The 23208-nt window shown below is 34.5% G+C and overlaps 1 protein-coding gene across 5 annotated transcripts in view; it reads left to right on the top strand.

Annotated features, from left to right (window-relative positions):
- The window catches only part of FSTL5 (follistatin like 5), a 780511-nt gene that overhangs the window by 387311 nt on the left and 369992 nt on the right, over window positions 1–23208 (top strand). For all 5 annotated transcript variants that reach the window (XM_081538294.1, XM_081538299.1, XM_081538297.1 and 2 more), the window contains exon 5: window positions 14400–14596. In XM_081538294.1, the coding sequence (XP_081394420.1) occupies window positions 14400–14596 (197 nt within the window). The remainder of the gene's footprint in view (window positions 1–14399; window positions 14597–23208) is intronic.

Here is a 23208-nt window from a genome sequence, read left to right as displayed (position 1 = left end):
CCTTGTACCACAGCTATTGAAGCTCATGCACCCTAGGGTCTGTGCTCAGCAAGAGAAGCCACCAAAATGAGAAGCTTGAGCACCACAGCTAGAGTAGCTCCTCCTGCTAGCCACAACTAGAGAAAAGCCCAGGCTTCCCTGGTGGCTCAGATGGTAAAGAATCCACCTGCAATGCAGGAGACCTGGGTTCGATCCCTGGGTTTGGAAGATGCCCTGGAGAAGGGCATGGCAACCCACTCCAGTATTCTTGCCTGGAGAATTCCACAGACAGAGGAGCCTGGCATGCTGCAGTCCATGGGGCCGCAAAGAGTTGGAAACGACTGAACGACTAAGCACAGCACAGCACAGAGAAAAGCCCATACAGCAATGAAGACCCAGTACAGCCAAAAAAACAAATAAAATTTAAAAAAACCTCAGTTCAAGAACACATAGACGATAGAGAAATGAATCATAAGTGATCCTTACCATTAGCACATCATAGTCCAAAAGTAGGGGGAAGAGACATGTTTAAAGAACAAAAGGTAAAATGAGAGAAAGAGAGAGAAAACAAATGTGGTTCAGATAAAACACTATCAAAGTTTAAAGGGAGAAACAAAAATCGGCCCCAGCTAAGGCTTCTATAATTTTGAGCTTGAAAAAAATTGAGAATGCTGGTTAGATTGCCCCTAAATTGAGCATTAGAAATGGATGAGACTTGGAGCTCACTTTATTGATAAAAGTGTATTTTCCTTCAGCTCCATTAATTTAACTCAGATTTACAAGAACTGCAATACACACAAATCACACTGAGCCCTAAATGCTCAAGGAATTTTTCCGTTGTGTAATCTAGTAGGCCCCTGTGCATTATGAAGCAACTGAAAAATTATGATCTAGATTGAGCACCTGAACTAATGTCAAAGTTCAGTTTTTCCCCTCATAGGGACGTGATTTTAATATATTTTATTTAACCTCTCACTACCTTGGTTGCACACATGGATTACCTGATATATTTTTAAAAACAGTGAAGCTCAGGTCCCGTGACTGAAGAATTAAATCAGAACCTCTGTAAATGAGACCCAGACAGCACTTGTTTTAATACTCTTGATTACTGTAATGTGAAAAAAGGTGAACAACTACTGCTTCTGAGATCCTATTTCCTCATTCAAAATAATGGAAAAACAAGTTTAAGTTGTGCCAACAATACTCTTTGGGGTCTAATTGCCTGCGTGTCTAGCTTTCCTGACCATCCTCACTAGATAAATCATAGCTCTATCTTATGTTCACCATTCAATACATGACTAAATTCACCTTGATTGTATTTAACAAAATGACTTCACCTGAAACAACTAAGAGGTTACTTCAATAGAAGTGCAAGTCTAGTCCACTCTTCTATGGCAAGAGAGAAAAATCAGTGACTTTCCTGTGATGTGTATGAGAAGCCTTCCTCCCTTCTGACACTATCCCTTGAATTCACATAAAATGTTAATTTATCACATCTTATTTGAAATGTTAGAAGATGTCTAAAATTCACACAACAAAAATCGCTACTTTTAAATATGTCAGTGAATATAGCTATATCCACAGTTTTTACACTGATTACAAAAGCTTTACACTTAAATCTTTCTCTTTTTTTTGAAGCATAATTGACTTACAATCTTGTGATAATTTCTGATTAACAGAAAAGTTATTTTTATATATATATATAAAATAGTGACAATAACAGTTGCTCAGTCGTGTCCGATTCTTTGTGACCCCATGGACTATACAGCCCATGGAATTCTCCAGGCCAGAATACTGGAGTGGTTAGCCTTTCCTTTCTCCAGGGTATCTTCCCAACCCAGGGACTGAACCCAGGTCTCTCACATTGGAGGCGAATTCTTTATCAGCTGAGCCACAAGGGAAGCCCATGTGTGCTAATTCGCTTCAGTTGTGTTTGACTCTGTGCCACCCTATGGACTATAGCTCTATAAGTTCCTCTGTCCATGGGGTTCTCCAGGCAAGAAATTGGAGCAGGTTACCATGCCCTCCTTCAGGAGATGTTCCCAACCCAGGGATCGAACTCTTATCTCTTATGTCTCCTGCATTGACAGGTGGGTTCTTTACCACTAATGCTACCTGGGAAGCCTACACACACACACATATAATATATTTATTTTTTATATATTTATTATATATATATATATAATTTTTATGTTCTTTCCCAGTATGGTTTGTTACAAGATATTGAATATAGCTCCCTGTACAGTATAGTAGGACCTGGATGCTTATCTATTTTATGTGTATTAGTTCATATCTGCCAATCCCTAAATCCTAATTTATCCCTTCCCAATCCAATTTCCCCTTTGGTAACCGAAAGTCTCTTCTCTATGTCTGTTTGTCTATTTCTGTTTTGTAAATAATTTCGCTTGTGTCATATTTTAGATTCTACATATAAGTGATATCATACATATATTTAAATCACAAAATCCTTAAAAGAAAATACAGGAATGATGTTAATGAGTTTTATATTGGTATCTATCTATACTGTACCATTATTGTATAGGTCAGTGGCCCACAAAATATGACCCACAGACTACTTTTATAAATAAATTTTTATTGGAACAAAACCACAGCTGTTCACTAAGTGCTTGTGTCTGCTTTTGGTATACAAGTTGCTGTATGACATGTGACAGATATGGGACAGCCAGGAAGAGTAACATAATTACTCTGCGGCCGTTTACAGTAAACGTTTGTCCAAACCTGCTAAAGGTTGGCTTTTAATAATCTGTTATTAAAATAACTTGTGATTAACAGTTTTCTCCAATTGATCTTTGACAATTCCTTGCAATAAACAGAGGAAGAAGAAATTATTTGTGAAGTAAATCCATTCCTCAGTGTGATATAATCTCTCTCTTTTCTCTCCTCACATATTTTCTGTTTGTATGTTTTTTTCTTCTATGTTTTCCAGTCTTCCTTGGTCTAGTTAAAAAGCCATACTTCATGGAACTTTTAAATTGATTGTCATCTTTCCACAATCAACTGCCCAATTTTTCTTTGCTTTCCTAAGACCAAGTCTGGGAAAGATCATTTAAGGATGATTTAAAGGATAATTAGCATACAATAGAAATCCAGATCATGCCTCACATAACTTTCTATTTAGTTTCTCAACCTGGCAGAATTCCAAAAAGATGAAACTGTTCTAGAGACTTGATCCTGACTCAAGTATTGGGTACCAGCCGAAGTCCTGTCTGTTCCTTAGGGTGCCAAGGCTAGATAAGAGCAGGCATTGATCAGTGGCATCAGAGTAGTGACTCCAGAAAGTTGGTATAAAGCGTATGCTATGAAGGAGGAAAATGCAAAATATGAAAAGAATCCATCCTTTTTTAGAATTGCTATTGACTAAATAGTGGTACCATTTTCTTTGAACTATATTTTTGATTTTTCTACAATCAAATAGCTATTAATGGTAATATTTTCATAGTACTGTTATCATTATTTTAAATATTATTGACTGACATCTTTACATAAGATATGAAGCACTATGATAAATTGGTACAACTAATGGTGTAAAAATAAAGTTTTTTTTCATGTAAAAGGTCCTTTTTAAGACTTCTAATGGAATGGTTAGCTTATTCAAAGTAAAATAAAAGATGATACCCAGCACCAAAGGATACAGGCAAGGTTGCCATCAACTGTTCATGGCACAAAAGCACTGGATCAAGGCAATAAGTGGGGCTGAAATCAAGCTTCCACCTCACTTTTTAAGCCAGACACCCTAGGTGAGATATCTTCACTAGTAAGAGCTTTCTTCTTTCATGATAGGTTGTATCCACCAGTGTTCTCCTCTTTCCACAAGGGCAATTGTTGCTTGCTAAGTTTTTTTTTTTTTTTTTCAATTTTATTTTATTTTATTTTATTATTTTCTTTTAATAAATTTATTTATTTTAGTTGGGGGCTAATTACTTTACAATATTGTAATAGTTTTTGCCATACATTGACATGAATCAGCCATGGGTTTACATGTGTTCCCCTTCCTGGACCCCCCACCCACCTCCCTCCCCATCCCATCCCTCTGGGTCATCCCATTGCCCCAGCCCTGAGCCTTTGTCTCATGCATCGAACATGGAATGGTGTTCTGTTTCACATATGATAATATACATGTTTCAATGCTATTCTCCCAGAACGTCCCACCCTCACCTTCTCCCTCAGAGTCCATAAAATTGTTCTATGCATCTGTGTCTCTTATTCTGTCTCGCATATAGGATTATCGTTACCATCTTTCAAATTCCAAATATATGCATTAGTATACTGTATTGTTGTTTTTCTTTCTGGCTTACTTCACTCTGTATAATGGGCTCCAGTTTCATCCATCTCAGTAGAACCGATTCAAATGTATTTTTTTAATGGCTGAGTAATATTCCATTGTGTATATGTACCACAGCTTCCTTATCCATTCGTCTGCTGATGGACATCTAGGTTGCTTCCATGTCCTGGCTATTGTAAACAGTGCTGCGATGAACATTGGGGTACACGCGTCTCTTTCAATTCTGGTTTCTTCAGTGTGTATGCCCAGCAGTGGGATTGCTGGGTCATACGGTAGTTCTATTCCCAGTTTTTTAAGGAATCTCCACACTGTTCTCCATAGTGGCTGTACTAGTTTGCATCCCCACCAACAGTGTAAGAGGGTTCCCTTTTCTCCACACCCTCTCCAGCATTTATTGCTTGTAGACTTTGGCTTGCTAAGTTTTATATGCAGAATCATGTCTATTTAGGTGAGTGCCTTCTTAATTCACTAGAAGGAGAAGTAAAGTCTAAAGGACCCTGTTAGAAATGCATAGCAATTTGAAAATTCTTTTGAATACAAAAAAATCTAAGTTGTGTGTCTTCAGAAAATAATAGATCTTTTTTTTTTTTGGTATTATTTCATTATACCACAATAAAAAAGTGTTATTTTCTCCTTGGGCTTCCCCGATGGCCCAGTGGTAAAGAATCTGCCTGCCAAAGCAAGAGAAGCAGGTTCCATCCCTGGCTTTTGAAAATCACCTAGAGAAGAAGATGACAACCCACTCCAATATTATTGCCTGGGCAATCCCATGGACTAATGGCTACAGTCTATCAGGTCACAAAAGAGTCAGACATGACTTAGTGACTAAAACAATTTTCTCCTTGAAAGGATGTTGCAATGAATAAAAATAATAAAAGTACTATCTTTTTAAAGTCAACAGGTTTAAGAAATATAGGAGATTTGCTTTAGAAAGGTCAAGAATTAATTCAGTTAAGGAGTTCTATTTTTTTAAAGCTTGTTTTGTGTAGTAACAGAATTGAAAAATTAAAACTTGTGTTCTGTAAGTTTGTTATTTATAATACTTTCTTGTTATATTCTTTGTTTAAAATGCAGGAAGTATGTTTTAATCTGCTTATATGTACTCATTCATCTATGTTAAGTGATATTTCATCACTTATATCTGAAACAATCAAAAGAACTTTGAGTTTGTATTAGGCCATTTTGTCTTCTAAGAAAAAAGAATCGGCTATCTAGACTTCAAGGATGTTTTTTCTTGTTAAATCATGTATTTATATTTATTATTTGACTTTACTGGGTTTTAGTTGTGGCATGCGAGATCTTTGATCTTCACTTTGACATTTAAGATCTTTTTGTTGCAGCATGTGGGCTCTAGTTCCCTGACCAGGGATCAAACTTGGGCCCTCTGCGTTGGAAATGTGGAGTCATAGCCACTGGACCACCAGAGAAGTCCCAAGGATAATTTTTGAAAGCAAAATGATGAATTTCTTGCAAATATAAATTTAATAGGTGTTAAATATTTAATTAGTTCATTGTTTACAAGGGAACTAAGCAGATTTATAATCAGCTAAAGTTAAAGAGCCAGATATTTATATGGGCTAAACAACTGTGTAAATGAACTTCCAAATAGACATTAACCTGGCCTTTTCCACATGAAGTTAGTCACTAAGTCGTGTCTGACTCTACGAGCCCATGCCAGGCTCCTGTCTGCGAGACTCCTCTGTCCATGGAGTTCTCCAGGTAAAAATACTGGAGTGGGTAGCCATTCCCTTCTCCAGGGGATCTTCCAGACCCAGGGATTGAACCTGAGTCTCTTGCATTATAGCCAGATTCTTTACCATCTGAGCCACCAGGGAAATCCCTTTTAGGGGGGATAGAAATCAACTGAATCTCTTCCAGTCAGAATTCATTTGCAAGTTCATAGAGAAGAATTATTTTCCATTGGTATCAGTTGTCTGCAATTTATAAAGTACTAAAATATTTCAAAGCCAATGAAGGGCTAAAGTAAAATAATCCAGAAAGTCATTTAAAATTATGAATATCTTTCCATTGGAAACACCTAATAACGGCTTTGTTTATTCCAAACTTATTTACCAAACTATAGTAGAATTCAGTATGTGGCCTAAATGACATTCAAATCGCAGAAAGTGAAAACCTTTAGACACAAATTATATAAGCTTGAATAAATATTCATCTTTAAAAAAATTATATAAGCTACTCTAGTTTCTTAATTATAGAGCCAAGAAGAAATAAATTTAATTGAAGAAAATACTCTCATTAAAACCATTTTATATTTTGCATTAGTATACACAGGAACATATATAAATATAGGCATATTAACATTAATGCGTTATCTTTAAAGAGAGGATGTTTTCATGTCCACTGCTCATATCAAGTAGTTTAACCAAGAAATTAAATTAGCATGGCATTGGGCTTATTATTAATATGTTTCAAGGAGATGTTATAGTCTTTGTACTTACTTCATATGATCATTTTAAAGATTAAATGAATTATCTGTAAAGTAATTATACAGTGCCAGCACATGATAATTCCTGTGTAAATACTGGATTAAAATCATTATATCCTTGTGGCTTCACAGATATGAATAGTTTATCTTCTGTAAGATCAATATGAACAATAAAATTTTCATTGAAAACCACGTATTTGAGTGCTATGATTATTTAGTATTCAGAAGTACTAGCAGTTCTGCTTTTAGTGGCATTATATGAGTCTTAGTTTTAACTCTGACCCAGTGATAGATTTACTTTTTTGTAATGGTTAAATTTTTAAATAATTTTTATCAAATTCTTTAAAAGTTAAAGAATACGTTTTATATATATATTTAGTCCTAGAAGTAGTATAAATCTGTGTAATATAAATCAAAATTAAAAACCTCTATAAAATACAGCATACAACAAGAACTGTAAGAACAATGTGGTATAATACTTAAGGCAATATACACTACAATTTCAACAGAAATTAGTAAAATGTAAAAAAAAATGAAAGATCTTATTACATGGTGTGTACAAAATATTTTTCCAGAGGTTTCCAGAAAACATAGTTAATTAGGAAATAATTTCACAAACTATTTGACAGCATTACCTGTCACACGTTCTATAGGAAATATGCCTTTTCATATGAAGCAAATTATATTTTCTTGGTTTTGACTATATAGTTAATGGCTTAAAATACTTTTCACTAAACATTAAAATCATATATTTGAACAATTATAATTAATATTGTAAATTGTATTTACTTCAGGTAAGATAAATTTACATTTTTCACTTAGGTTCCCAAACATCCTAGATAATCATCACCGTTGTGTTACACTCTGTATTATTTTGTTGTATTTTCTGTCAGCATTCTCTTCATTTTTACTTTATGTGATTATGTTTGTGAGGATGATGAGAGAAAGTTGGGATAGTAAAAGCTAAACTGCCTACTTGCTCCAAAGTGTGTCACATTTAATGAATGTAATTGAAAACAGAGCTTAGGATACCTAATCTCATCCCTAAAGTCATTTTAATTAATGTTCTTTCAGGGTAAAGAGAGCAAAGTGGCTTGGTTACTAGAGCACCGTTACTGAAATTCTCATATATATTAACTTTTGCCAAGCTAGAAAATCAAACCCCATTTTAACACTGCTATATTAAATGTATTAGATGTAGGCAGTTGACAATGTGGCATATAATTGACAAAAGTTACATCATAAAGAGCAATGTGATTGGAGAATGAAAATTTAACTCACAATACTTTCCTTTTATTTCTAATAATATTAATTCCTAAAGTTAATCAGTAAGAATATTAATGAATTAATTATTTCTAATCATTTTTATTTAACAACTCAATGGTATTTAAGGAGATATAAAATTAAGTCAAATCACATTGTGTGTGTGTAGAGAGCAGGGGAATGGCAACGGGACTAATGTGTCTTGTAAAATATAGTCTCTCATTCACTTAAAATTCCCTGTGAAACAATGAAATGCCACTACACTCCTATCAGAAGGATGAAGTCCAAAACACTGGCAGCACCAACTGCCGGTGAAGGTGTGGAGCAAAATGAGCTCTCATGCCCTGCTGATGAGAATGCAAAATGATACAAGCTACTTTGGAAAAAAATTGTGGCGATTTTCTTTTCTTTCTTTTTTTTTTTAACAAACTAACCAAAATCTTACATACAATTCAGTAATCATGCTCCTTAGGATCTAACCTAAAGGATTTGAAAAGTTAAGTCTACCCAGATACGTAAACACAGATGTTTACAGCAGTTTTATTCAAAATTACCAAAACTTGAAAGTAACAAGATGTCCTTCAGCAGGTAAATGAATAAATATACTGTGGTTCATCCAGACAGTGTATTCAGTGGTTAAAAAAAAAAAAAAAGCTAACAAGCCATGACAGAGGAATCTTAAATGTATTTGCTTCTCAGAAGCCAATTTGAGAAGGGTACATATTGAATTGTTCTGGGGTTAGGGTATATATGATTCCAACTATATGACAGTCTGAAAAAGGCAGAACTTTTGAAACAATTAAAAAGGTCAGTGTTTGTCAGAGGTTAAGGAGAATGGAGAGATGAACAGGCAGAGCGCAGAGGCTCTTTAAGGCAGTGAAACTATTCTGTATGATATATATGCACACATGTCATTATATATTTGTCAAAACCCATGGAATATATAACACCAAGTACCCTATGTACTTAATGAACTCTAATATAAACTATGTACTTTCTTGGGGCTAATGATAGATCACTGTATTGTCATCATTTTTTTTTCTCCTCTGTGGGAATGTTGATAGCGACAGAGTCTGCACATGTGGAGGACGAGAGGGTATACAGAAAAATCTGTACTTTCTGCTCAATTTTTTCTTGAATATAAAACTGCTCTGAAAAAGAAAGTAGATTGTTTTTAAAAATTCCTTCTCCACGAGAAAATCATGGCCCTTTAAAGGTACAAAGTTGTGAAGTGGTATACATATTGTGTATTTGCATAGTAAATTTCCAGAATTAGAATAGCATTTGAAACATAGTAGTATTATATTAATCTTATGTGTAACTGTAAGCATTTTAGATAAGAACATTCCAGTAAAGTTTATATGATACAAAACAATTTACACTCTTATTTTTCCACATTTTAGTAGAAGCTCCATTTAGGTTAAAGGTTGTTTTTTTCTTTTTATTTTGTTCAGACTACTTTTAACCAAGATAGTTTTAATTCCATCAAACACACAGTTTAACAATGTACGATTCATGTAAGCATAATAGTTTTCCATGTTGAATTTGATTCACAGATGCATATAAAATCACCATACTAAAGTTTTGATACCTTCCTTATGTCATAAATGCAAAGTACTTTTCTGAGAAATATTTTATATAAATTTAAATATGTTTACATACTAAAAAGCTTTAAAAGTTTCTATTAACAATTATTTAATAGATTGAGGAAAATACAATTCCAGTATGCAATCTAATACATGAGTAGAATTGATACTATAATAAAATATTTAATATCTTCTTCTTTAATTTCTAAGATTTTAGCTTCTATTAGAATTAAATTAACCAATTTCAAACTATAAATGCTAAAAAGAGGCAAGTAATGTTATTATTTACTTAGATTTCAATATTTTTATGTTGAAAGTAATTAGTATGTTTTACTGATGGGTGGGGAGAAAGGATAAAAGGGTAACTTCAAAGAGGTAAGAACAAATTACAATTTTTAAAAAACTAGCAGTAAGCATAATTGGTAGAATCTGTAATTTTGAGCACTTATCATGTACTCAAAACTGATGGCTGTACTATCAGATAAATAAAATATGACTATCCTTGGTTCCATAAGGACATGGAGAAGCACTGCCAATACCCAGGTGAATCCATTTGAAAGTCAGAGAGTCAGAGAGAGAAAGACAAATATCATGTAATATAGCTTAAATGAAGCATCTAAAAAAAAATGGTATAAGTGAATCTATTTTTAAAGCATAGAGTCACAGATGTATAAAAAAAAGCTTATGGCTACCAAGGGGAAAGTGGAGGGCAAGGGTCAATTGTGAGATTGGGATTGACATATACACACTACTATATATAATAGATAACTAATTAGGATCTATTGTATAGCATAGGAAACTCTACTCAATACTCAGTAATGACTTACATTGGAAAATATCTAAAAAAAGAGTGGATATATGTATACATAAAATTGATTTTATACAACATTGTAAATAACTACACTCCAATAGAAATTAACTTATAAAAAAATCAAAGCATGTGAGAACTTGTGCATATAATGATAATATAGGATTAATATGTATGGGGCATGTGGTGTTATCAATCATGTTTTTGTTCACAAAATAATTTAGTTGGAGTAAAATTATGAATCTATTGTTTAAATGAGAAAAAAAGGGGAAAAAAAGTCAGAGATTCCACCTCCTTCTATGCCCCACAAGGCCAGATGGATTTTAACTGTCCTAGAATGACTCAGTCCAGAGTCAGTACAGCCCTGGCATCACTGCATTCACAGGAAGGAAGATGGTGTATAGGCACCAGTTGGGGACCTCATTCATCTTGTCCTCGATGTCTAGAACAGGGACAGCAGAGGAGATCTCTTACTGGTCTCTGGGAGCAGAAAGTAACTCCAGAAGAGCATTTCTTTTCCTTCACTATACCAACCTAACACCACTGGTTGATTAAGTATTGAGAAAGGACTTTTACCAAAACAAAAAAATCAAGGAGCTAGCTTCCTTCTTGAAGTTATTCTTGAATGAGGCCATGATATATTAATATACATTGATGTTTGTTTCTAAATAACTTGTGTTTCATTAATAATGCTACTTCTTTTTTTCACATTGATACTCATTAAAAAAGTGGTAAAGATTTAACAGCAAAAGTCCCTGATGCTGGGAAAGATTGAGGGCAGAAGGAGAAGAGGGCATTAGATAATGACATGGCTGGATAGCATCGCTGATGCAGTGGACATGAACTTGGCAAACTTTGGGAGATGGTGAGGGATAAGGAGGTCTGGCTTGCTGCAGTCCATGGGGTCATAAAGAGTTGGACATGACTGGGTGACTGAAAACAAACATTTAATATTTTCAAATCATTATTTTGCTTTTACTCATTTAGCCCATTATAATAGGAATTTTTCACTTATTCATTAAAATATTTCTTTAAAGTTACAAGCTATCACCAAGTTAACTCTGAAACGTTTAGCATTTCATCACATCCTCTTTCTTGAAAAGTTCTTTTCCCTTTTTCTTCTTCTTCAGTACTTTCTTATAGTTTTCCTGCTATTTCTCAGATACTCCTTTTTTTTCCCCTCTCTCTCCCTTTGAAAGTTCTTTTTTTTCCCTATCTGTAATTTAGGCAGTAATTTTGCCTGAAGTTTATTGTTATATTTGCCTTTCATTTTTCAAATAATACTTTGACAAATTTGCTGAAACCATGTATAAGTTCATTTTAAAACTCATTTCTGAAGATGAAAAAAGTAGAGAATAAAGGCTAGAAAAGATATTAGATATTGCCTGGGTGTAAAAGTCACTGAGCTCCTCTCTAGCTTTGTAACTTTGAACAAGTTACTTAATCTCTCTGTGTTTTAATTCTTGTTCATCTGTAAAATCGTAATTATAAGGTCCTTTATGTTGGATTGTTATGAGAGTTAAATGATTACATATATATAGAGTTCCTGGCACATAGAAAGTCTGCATTACATGTAATCTATTATTCATAATAGATGTTTCTATTACTAACAAAGACCTGTGACAGAGGTTACTTAAAATATCTAAATTCTACAAAATTTTCCATAATTTTATGGTTGTTTATTGTACATGCAGGAGAAGTGGGTTCGATCCCTAGTTCGGGAAGATCCCCTAGAGAAGGGAATGGAAACCCACTCCATATTTTTGCCTGGAGAATCACATGGACAGAGGAGCCCAGTGGGCTGTAGTCCATGGGGTCACAAAGAGTCGGGCATGACTAACACTTTCATTTTCCATTGTACATTTCAGTGGAATGTGAATGCCTTAATTGTAATGCTTTTATTTTTGTTAGCTTTGGATTGTCAGCAAACAGCTTAATCCCTGGATTTACTGGGGAATTTACAGTTTGGGAAATGAAAGCATTCATGAAGAACATGATGAATGTACTCCTTGATTTGGTCAAAATTAGGGTGTAACAACCCCAAATTGTATCTCCTCAATAGTAACTAAACAACAACAACAAAACCCCAAATTTCAAATATTAGCTAAAAAGTGTTCAGCATTTAAATTCTATTTCCCATGTTCTCATCTGCTTATAACAATGGACCCAGGGGAGCTCCCCCAAACTCCATCCTTCTTTCCATCAGTCAAATGAAATGTTAGGAAGGTCCATGGTCAAATACAGAAATCCAGGGAGGGCTTTGGAATGGTTTATTCTCCTTTTCCCTTCTTTGATCAGTTTCTCCCTCTTCCTGACACACACACGGGCACTTACATTTGAAGGCTCCTCTCAGGCAGCTTTCACAAACACCAAAATTGCTACCTGTCCCTCTGTACTTGATTACTTTTCTCTTTTGTCAGTGATTTCTGTGCTTTTATGAAAACATTCTGATTATTATTCCTTACTGAGACTAGAATGATGCAAAATTGACTTAATCTGTGTCACAAAGTTTACATCTTGCTGTAGAAAGGAAGTTATTGACAGGATTGTTAAACACTAAAATTGCTGAACAACAGAAGTCATTTCAATGTCTTTGAAAAATAAGATCTCATATCTCTGAAAGATTGTTTTCCATCTTGCCTGGGAAGAGAATGAGAATTCAAATATTGTTTTTCAATCCCATGCCTCTCAGATATATATTTTTAAATCTTTAGAAATCTTTAAAATTGTAGATTTTGCCACAGCCTAATTGTCAAAATGAATCACAATTATAAAGTCAGGTTTTTTTCCTTAAAGATATATTGTAAAAGTTCTTAGCTAATATAATACCTGCTTTTTCACTTATAAATTACATTATAAACTGTATTTTCTGTGTATATTTTATATCACATTTATTATCAACATAAATTCATTTCCTAGTGTTATTTATGAAGACATCAGCATGCATATTTTTGTAAGAAAAATTCTTGTAAAATAATTATGTCAAGAGAGTAGAGTGTGTGCATGAGTGCTGTCACTTCAGTTGTGCCCAACTCTTTGCAACCCTGTGGACCACGGCCTGCCAGGCTCTTCCAACAATGGGATCTTACTAATGAAGAGATCAAACCTGTGTCTCTTCTGTCTCCAGCATTGGTAGGCAAGCTCTTTACCACTAACATCACCTAGGAAGCTCAAGATAGAGTAATTGCAGTTATTTTTGAAAATATAAGCCAAAAACTACTTTCATTGAATGTGAGGTCCCCAGTATTCGGGCTATTTTATAGAAGATATTGAATTGTGTAATGCATTATTACTTCAATAAGCTCACACTTTAGTTGTGGAAATGATATTTGCAGGTTAAACCTTCAAGATACAAAAAGCAAACATATATCATATTATTCATCAAGTGCTCTTAAAGGAAAGATAGATAAATATCAGAAAAATAGACTTTCAGAAGACAGCAAATATGAGTTTAGCATGATTAAAAATAAAGAAAATTGTAAATACATACACACAAAATTCTTCAAAATAAATCTCAATGTAAAAAAGGATGCACTTCCAATTAGAAACTTGCTATACTAGTTTGGAACTACACATACATGAGTTTAAGTTCAAAACTCAATACAATCTAAGCTTACTCTTGGGTAAGTCACTTCCTCTCCCAAAACCTCATGTTCAAAATCTCTGAAATTATCACTATAATCATGTATAATGAGGAGTTAAACGAAGGTGATGTATTTAAGCCTTTGAGGCAATTCAAGTTACCTTTTTTTCTGTGTCCATTACAGAGCCGATGACTTTGGCATTGAGAAAACACACAGTACATATTGTGTTTTTAGATTTGATACCAATTAAAATTTTTATCCTTTCATGTTAACAGTCCATTCTTTTCTCCTTGTGTAGTATGCAAAGTAGAAGTATAAATATTATATACAAAGTATGTTATCTGCTAGATATCAACTTTGAGCATTAATAAAATAAATGATTCCTTTTTAATAATATTGCTTTGAAAATAACTTAGTTCTTTTGTTACAGGAGATAACTGCAAGGCCATTGAATACAGCAAGATGAAAAGTATGCTTTTAGAATTACAAAATCAAAAATACATTACACAAGACAATGAAAACCCTAATGGTGATGACGTATTTCGGAAGAAGTTGCTGGTGGATCAAATGTTTAAATATTTTGATGCCGACAGTAATGGACTTGTAGATATTAATGAACTAACTCAGGTATGATTAATGATTAACAAGCTTATTTAAGTATAATATATTCAATATATTTACATTTGTGTGAGGTTTTACCATATTGATACAAATATACTTTATTCATATTGTTTGACTGTAGGCATACAATATTTTAAGAGAAATATTTGACTACTCTATCAGCAATATGAATTTCAAGTAACAAATGTAATTTGTTAATTTCAAGTAATATCATACAAGATCCGTATATGATGTTACACAATTTAAAAGAGGTATCTACTTTTGACAGGTTTCTATACCTTAAATGTCAAAAGGAATTACCTGTTCTCTAACTTACAGAATTTATAAAATATCACCAGACATGTTCTGGAGCTTTTGTAATTTTCTTAATTTTCTTATGGAAGCTTGATAATCTAGTATTCAAGGACATTACTGAAAAACAATTGAATACATCTATAACATAACGTAAATAAGTGATTTAAGAAAGTACTAAATTATTGATCTATTTAGTACTTTTTCAGAAATCAAAGATCAACTATATTAAATCTAGTTTTAATATTATGTCTATATTATTAAACTTCATGTCTTTGAATATTGTCACCAAGACGATACATACATAAAATTTGTTAAGTATTTTAATACACAAATTTTTTTTATGTGAGCAATTATATGTGTGAAAAATTGAAATATTTTTATGTGTGTGTTACTGAGACTGATAAACTACTCTGAAAGAAAGTGAAATACCCACATTTAAGAACCTAAACTAGTTGTTGATAGTGGTGGAAATGTAAAATAAGGAATGTACGATTTTGCTGTAAATGTACAATAGGTTTTTAGGGAGAAAGAGAAGAAGCCAATCCAGGATGACTAGGAATTTGGTACTAGCTCTGAGGAATGTTGCTGACTGCCTGATAATTCTTACAGTGGATCTTAGGTAGATTTTGCTTCTGTGCTTAACAGTGAAAATAATTTTAAAAAATTCAATTGTCTATTTCTACGACATCATGCCACTCATATTTCATAGTTAATTTCATGGCTTATTTAAAAAACATCAACAATGTGGAATATCAGTTTTATTTTGCAAGCATTCAAGTTTTGGGATAGTGTAACTTAGAGGCGTCATTATCAAAGTGACCTTCAGAGCCAACTGACTTGTTTATTTCAGTTAATTAAAATATATATCATTTTCATTATCATCTTTAATCCAGCTTATATTTATAGAACAGCTACTAAGTCCTAGGCACTGGAATTCAAATAATGAAACTCTGAAATTTTAGGGTAAAGTTAGTAAACTTTTAATTCAGATATCTATGTTGATATATAACTCATAATTTATTTTTCACAAATGAAATTCTTTAGACTTTTAAATTTCTGGTAGTAATCAAAGATGACTAGGCAATTCAATGAAATGAATTATAATTAAAGCATGTCACTGTGATCTTTGTGTGCCTGACATATCAAATATAGTGTTTTTGGTTTTGTTTCTTACTTTTTTATTTTATAATATTTTTACTCTCTATTAACATGTATGCACTACTGTAACCACTGGTTGGATATGACACATAATTTGACTAAATCTAGTTATTATAAGATCCACATTTGAGTGCAAATGGAAAAACTGCTTATCACTGGAAAGTGGTATTGATTGCACCCACATGAAGTTGTTTTAAGTTTCTACTACATCCAAGTTTATATTAATTTCCTAGAGTGGCAGTAACAAAGTTCAGCAAACTTTGTGGCTCAGACAATCTCTCTCTCAGTTCTGGAGGCTCAGTATCTGAGGTTGAGGTGTTGGCAAGGCCATGCTCCCTTAGAAGAGAAGCTTCTTGGAGGAGTCTTTTCTTCCCTCCTTCGGCTTCAGGTAGCACCAGGTAGTCCTTGGCTTGTCGTGCATCACTCAAGTCTCTGTCTCTAGAGTCACAGAGCTACTCTCTGTGTACTGTCTTCACATCATCTTGTCTCTTCTTCAAAGGATACCAGTCATGTTGGATTAAGGGTCCTCCCTGCTCCAGCAGGACTTCGTCTAACATTATCTAATTACGTGGAAATTACTCTATTTCCAAAAAAAGTTTACATTCTGATGTCCTCAGGTTAAGGCTTTAACATATCTTTGGGGAGGGCACATATCAATCCATAATAAAGTCATCTGGTACAGAGTTTAGTTTTTTTGTTATTATTATTATTTTGATTCAGACTTTGTTTACATCTGAAAAGTGCCCTCCCAATTCATTTGAAAGTTACCATGCAAGAGCAGAAATGATCTTTAGAATCCCACTTATATATTGGTCAAACATGAGGTACACACAAAGAAGTATCTGGGAAGGTAATATTTACTGACTCCTCTGCATACATCCCACATAAGTCAGTCCTTCCTTCAGCTTTATAGAGTGGAAATGGTATCATCTCATCCATCAGCAACCAACTAACAGCCACTGTGGAAAAGATATAACACATTTCTAGCTAGTTATAGCACAAATACTGTTTTTGACTTGTCTCTTTAGGTTACAGGTGCTTTAGAAGAACTTGCATTCCAAGTATTATAATATGAAAGTCAATTATATATATGACTTTAAAAATCAGCTTGGAAACATGTAACATCATCATTTAATATCAAGTTTCAAAAAGATTTAAATTAAAGGAGTAAAAAGGGAAAGGATCTTAATGGTTCTGTTAATAATTTACAAACTATGTTTAACAGAAATGCAATATATAACTCTAAGACACTGCAAGTAAAAATTAAAGAACATGATTTGACTTCAAGGTTTTATAAATGCAGCATTAATGCTTGCTGCACATGTTCTGTTCTTGTTCCAAATAATGAATATATATATTCTAAAGCTTCTCTTGGGTTTCCCTGGTGGCTCGGATGGTAAAGAATCTGCCTACAATGCAGAAGGCCCAGGTTCAATCCTTGGGTCGGGAAGATCCCCTCGAAAAGAAAATGACAACCACTCCAGTATTGTTGACTGGGAAATCCCATGGACAGAGGCACCTGGAAGGCTGCTGTCACATGGGGTCTCAAAGAGTCAAACACGACTGAGTGACATCCACCACCACAAAGCTTCTCTTGCAGGAAATTAGAAACTAAAGTTCTTTCCGATTGAGAGAAAATAATAAAAAACAATAGCTGAACGGGGTAAGACCCATAAAATCACAGTTAGCAACTTGTAATAATAAGAAAGTACTTGCTAGTGTCAGATGACAAGGTATAGACCTAAATCTCATTTGATCCAACTCTTCACCACTCTAGCTTGACATGAATACCTGTTACCACGTACTTAGTATCTGAGATTTGTTTGTGTATATTGAAAATATCCAACTATAAATTCAAATTTATCAAAATTGAAACTTTATACTTTCAAAAGAATCATGTTTTATGAAGTTGATAAAAATTGATGTGAGAACATGGATAGATTTGTCCTTAACAACTGAAGGTCTGGAAGAGTTAAAACAGGTAATAACAGAAGTCAGTAAATGTTATGATGGGATATGCATTTAAAAGATCATTGGAGGATATTTTAAATAGCAAAGGAGTCCATGGCCTGTACTGATGAAGTCCAAGGATTTCTTTAAAAAATTATCATTTTTATGATCATAATGTAGTGATTAAGAACTTTAATTATAGAATTTGGAATCAAATTTCATCTCCTCTACTTGATACTGGGCAGTCTTTGGCAAGTGACTCAAGCTCTCTGTGTCCCAACTGCCTTGTCTACATATTGGGAAAGATAATAATACACAATATGCAAATTGGATGTGATATTAATATTATTTTGGAAATGTAGCCTTCTAAGAAACATAACTCACACAATAGAAACAACATGATGAAATTATTAGTTATAATTATATTTCAAATCCAACCTTCCTGTGGATATGGTGGATGATAATGGAAATAAAGAGGGCACAGATGCTTGAGTTAGTGGATGAACAACTGATCAATATTTCCATCCAGGTCATCCTGTACATTTTTAATGTTTACAATTGCCTGATAGGTGAGAACAAATCAGCCATCATAACCCAGAAATCTATATCCACATTATTAAATATGCAAACATTTTAATGCCAACTTTTACAATGAAAAATATTTCTTTCAAGAGAACAAAAATAATTGGTTATTCCAAGAAATTAGGAAAAATGAATTGCAGTATTTTTTTTAATGTCTTTTTATTTTATCTCATAATTTATTTTATCTTATTTTATTCTGTTCATCTCATTTGAGGTACTCACATACTTGTCTCATGTAGCTAGCATGAACGTTGTTAAATCCTGTGTGCTAGCCTAGAGACAAGTACATGTCATCATTCTGCAACCACTGTGATATTGAGCATTTTCTCCAGAGTATATAGTGTCCCATCTTTACAGATATAATGTTAAATTGAACTAAATTTAAAATAAATATCAAATATATATTTCAAGATGCTGGTACATGTTATAGCAAAATATCTCTACTTATCAAACTACAAAATATCTATTTTTGTGCAATTTTTTCTTGCCCATAATAGCAAGTTATAAGAAATAATTGACAGCAACATTTTCAATAAGGCACCCATAGATATGTTATTAAATAAATAATATGCTTTACTTGACTGTATTGTGCAATTTAAATATTTTAAAAATATATAGATCCTCAGTTAGTATAGTAACTAATGACAATAGTAGTAGCAATTGTAATAATACTATTAATACTATTACATTACTACAATCCAGATGTCTGTCAGCTCCTTTGCACTTCTCTTTGAGCTAAACACACACACAAACACACACACACACACACAAAATCCATTTGCAAAAAACAATGTGTTGGTTGAATGATTGAAGATGTGTAAGGGTGGTAGATGAGATTATACCACATATTACAAAAATCGCAGATTGAAATCCTGTTTAGAAGAAGCACTTTGTACACTTTTCCTTTCCTTGTGCTCTGTCCAGAGCATGCCTTGCACTCCCTACACCAGAGATGCAGCACCTAAGTCTGTTTCATGGTTTCAATTCTTTAACTTTCCCTGGGGCTTCAAATTTCTTATCATGCCAAACAATATGATCTGTTTATTTAGATTCTCCCCCTAGATGTGTATAACCAAAGACATCACAATCAGTAGTTGCCAACAACTATCTGCCTCTTAAGGAAAAAAAAAAAAAAAACAACTAATGGCAAGTTATAGAATATAACAATGCCAGCATCAAAAACAAATACCTAGCACATTTTTTCCTCTGGGGAAATAAATTTCATTCCCTGAGCCTAGCTACATGAAATTCCTATGCTCAGTCTTCTGCCTTGTTTTTTTATACCCCTCAGAGAGAGGTGAAATCTCATATCTCTCTCTTTCCTCAAGTGTGTATCAGATCTATTTATACCCCATGGCGAGGACTTTTGTCTCCCCAAAGTATATGGGGTTGGATGATAGGGGAGATTGGGGTTTTGATCAAATTTGCTTTTTTAGAGAAATAGAACAGAGTATCACTGTCTTCTCTCCCATATATGTGTCTTAATTACTGTATGACAAAGGTAATATGTCAATCACATTTGAAGTGTTTTTTTTGAGAACTTTTGTTTCAATATGTATCACCTCCCTTTATTAACAACAGGTAAATGGGCATTTGGGGATTCTCTAGTGGCTCAGTGTTAAAGAATCTGCCTGCCAGTGGAGGGGACATGGGATCGATTCCAGGGTTGGGAAGATCCCTTGGAGAACGTAATGGCTACCCATTCCAGTATTCTTGCCTGTGAAATTTCAAAGAGGAATCTGGTGGGCTATAATCCTTGAGGTCACAAAAGTCTCGGACACGATTTAGCAACTAAAAACAAATGGGCACTTTTCGTTTATTTTGTTCTGAGTGGCCCTAATATCTTGCATCTGTGCTAAATTGCCTGGATCTTATTCAAAATGAGGTTGAAAAACTGAATGGTTTTGACCAGTAGCCAGTTTTGTGTTCAGTTCAGTTCAGTCGCTCAGTAATGTCCAACTCTTTGCGACCCCATGGACTGCAGTACGCCAGGCTTCCCTGTCCATCACCCACTCCCAGAGCTTACTCAAATTCATGTCCATCCAGTCCGTGATGCCATCCAACCATCTCATCCTCTGTCGTCCCCTTCTCCTCCCACCTTCAATCATTCCCAGCATCAGGGTCTTTTCCAGTGAGTCAGTTCTTTGCATCAGATGGCCAAAGTATTGGAGTTTCAGCTTCAGCATCAGTCCTTCCAATGAATATTCAGGACTGGTTTCCTTTAGGATGGACTGGTTGGATCTCCTTGCAGTCCAAGGGACTCTCAAGAGTCTTCTCCAACACCACAGTTCAAAAGCATCAATTCTTCGGTGCTCAGTTTCCTTTATAGTCCGACTCTCACGTCCATACATGACTACTGGAAAAACCATAGCTTTGACTAGATGGACCTTTGTTGGCAAAGTAATGTCTCTGCTTTTTAATAAGTTGTCTAGGTTGGTCATAACTTTTCTTCCAACGAGCAAGCGTCTTTTAATTTTATGGCTGCAGTCACCATCTACAGTGATCTTGGAGCCCCCACCACCACCAAAAAAAAATAAAGTCTGTCACTGTGTCTATTGTTTCCCCATTTATCTGCTAGAAAGTGATGGGACCAGATGCCACAATCTTGGTTTTCTGAATGTTGAGTTTTAAGCCAACTTCTTCACTCTCCTCTTTCACTTTAGTTCTGTATACTAAAGCAAATTTAAATGTTCTGTCTCTTCCTGAAGATCAGGCTGATGAGGTGTGAAACCTCACTTGTTTGTTGTTCTCAGTCCCACTGTGTAGATCTAGACAAGTGTCTGCGGTTCATCTCTATCATTTGTATCTCTTCCTTCTCTTAAATTGTCTTTTCCAACAATAAGAATCCAGTGCTCTCTGAAATCTGACGTTTAAAAATGTTTGCTTCCGTAAAATTGTCCATGTAGCAATATGCTCTAAATTTGCATGTGTCATAGGATAATAACTCATTGCAAAACTTTAACAAATATAAAGTATCTTTATTTGAAACACAAAGAAGGGTTTTCCCTTAGTATTGTGTATGTGACAAGTGTGATCAGGCACTTGGCAACATAGTAACACATTTATGGGTTTAAGGACACATGTTATTCCTAAAACAGACCTGTAAAGCTTGAATTAAAGATTTCAGGATGAAGTAACCTAAGATATGATTACATTCCTCTTGGAAGGCTGACATGTAAGAACAGGTCTTCAGAAGAGAGAAGATTAATAATTAGTAGTTATGAAAAGAAGCATAGAAATCTTCCTGGTGGTTTATTCATATGCCATTTTAAGTTGCTAGGGACATTGATAAAGAGTTTGCTGCTGCTAAGTCGCTTCAGTCGTGTCCGACTCTGTGCGACCCCATAGATGGCAGCCTACCAGGCTCCTCCATCACTGGGATTCTCCAGGCAAGAACACTGGAGTGGGTTGCCATTTCCTTCTCCAATGCATGAAAGTGAAAAGTGAAAGTGAAGTCGCTCAGTCATGTCTGACTCTTCACGACCCCATGGACTGCAGCCCACCAGGCTCCTCTGTCCATGGGATTTTCCAGGCAAGAGTACTGGAGTGGGGTGCCATTAGGTAGACAGAAATATTGTGAATCAAGAGGTAAATACATTGGTGAAAAATGGGGATAGAGTAGGAAAGAATTACCTAGCTGAATGACCTGACATTCAAAGGAATAGTTTCTATCATCCCTCCATCCATCTGTTCATCTTCTATCTATCTATCTACCTATCTATCTATCTATCTACCTATCTATCTGTCTATATTCTCTGTCTAATGAAATAAAACTCATTTGGGAAAAAGAAATAATCCAGATGTGCCAATAGAGAACCATTTAGCTATTGACTATCTTCCTTCCATTGAAGTAGAATAGATGTGAGAGACAAATTAACTTTCAATTGTTATACATATTGGACAAATGGTTTTATTAAGGAGTAGTCAGATTTTCTTAAAGTCAATGTGGTGAAGAACATGTTTTCATAAAAAACATAAGGCAAAGAAAATTTCCTGATCAGAACATGATTTCCAGAGGGTACTATGATGCATTTGAGTTGGAAAGGAAAGAAGATTGCTGCAGATTGGGAAATGAGCAATATGAGAAGACTTGGATTTCACAGGGTCACAGAGGTAAACCAGGGTGAATAAAGTGTCCCTTAGAGAAAGAACAGCTACTTCTTGCATCATGGTCCCAACTATTTGCTCCTCAGGATAAGATGAGAAGATACATAGGCAGACTTCACTCAGTAGAATGGCACCCTTGAATTTGTTAGCAATGTTAAGAGAAACTGAAGCTTAATTATTAATACCTAACATTATAATGTTAAGAGCTTGTTTGAGCAAAAATCCACTCAAATCTGGCAGTGCCAAACCAGAAGTAGTTAGAAGCCTTCTGTGGAGGGGAGCTAGGAAACCTTTTACAGAGAGAAGATGGAAACAAAGTGAGGAAGGTCCTGATTGGCTACAGATTAAAGCATAGTTAGTTGTTTGTGACTGGTTGTCTGTAGGTTTTGATTTCATAACCTTGAGGCATTTACAGGCTTAGGTGTTGGCTGGATTACCTTTTCACCAAGGCACTAGAGCCTCCTCAGTCTAAAATTCTCCTGATTTAATTTAAGAACAGCCAACATAGTGCTCTTAAAGGCAAATGG

Source organism: Giraffa tippelskirchi, chromosome 11 (genome assembly GCF_054371585.1).
Source record: "Giraffa tippelskirchi isolate mGirTip1 chromosome 11, T2T-mGirTip1v1.2.pri, whole genome shotgun sequence".
Classification (NCBI taxonomy): domain Eukaryota; kingdom Metazoa; phylum Chordata; class Mammalia; order Artiodactyla; family Giraffidae; genus Giraffa; species Giraffa tippelskirchi.
Note: the sequence above shows the minus strand (reverse complement) of the source record. Positions and strands in the feature narration are given on the sequence as shown.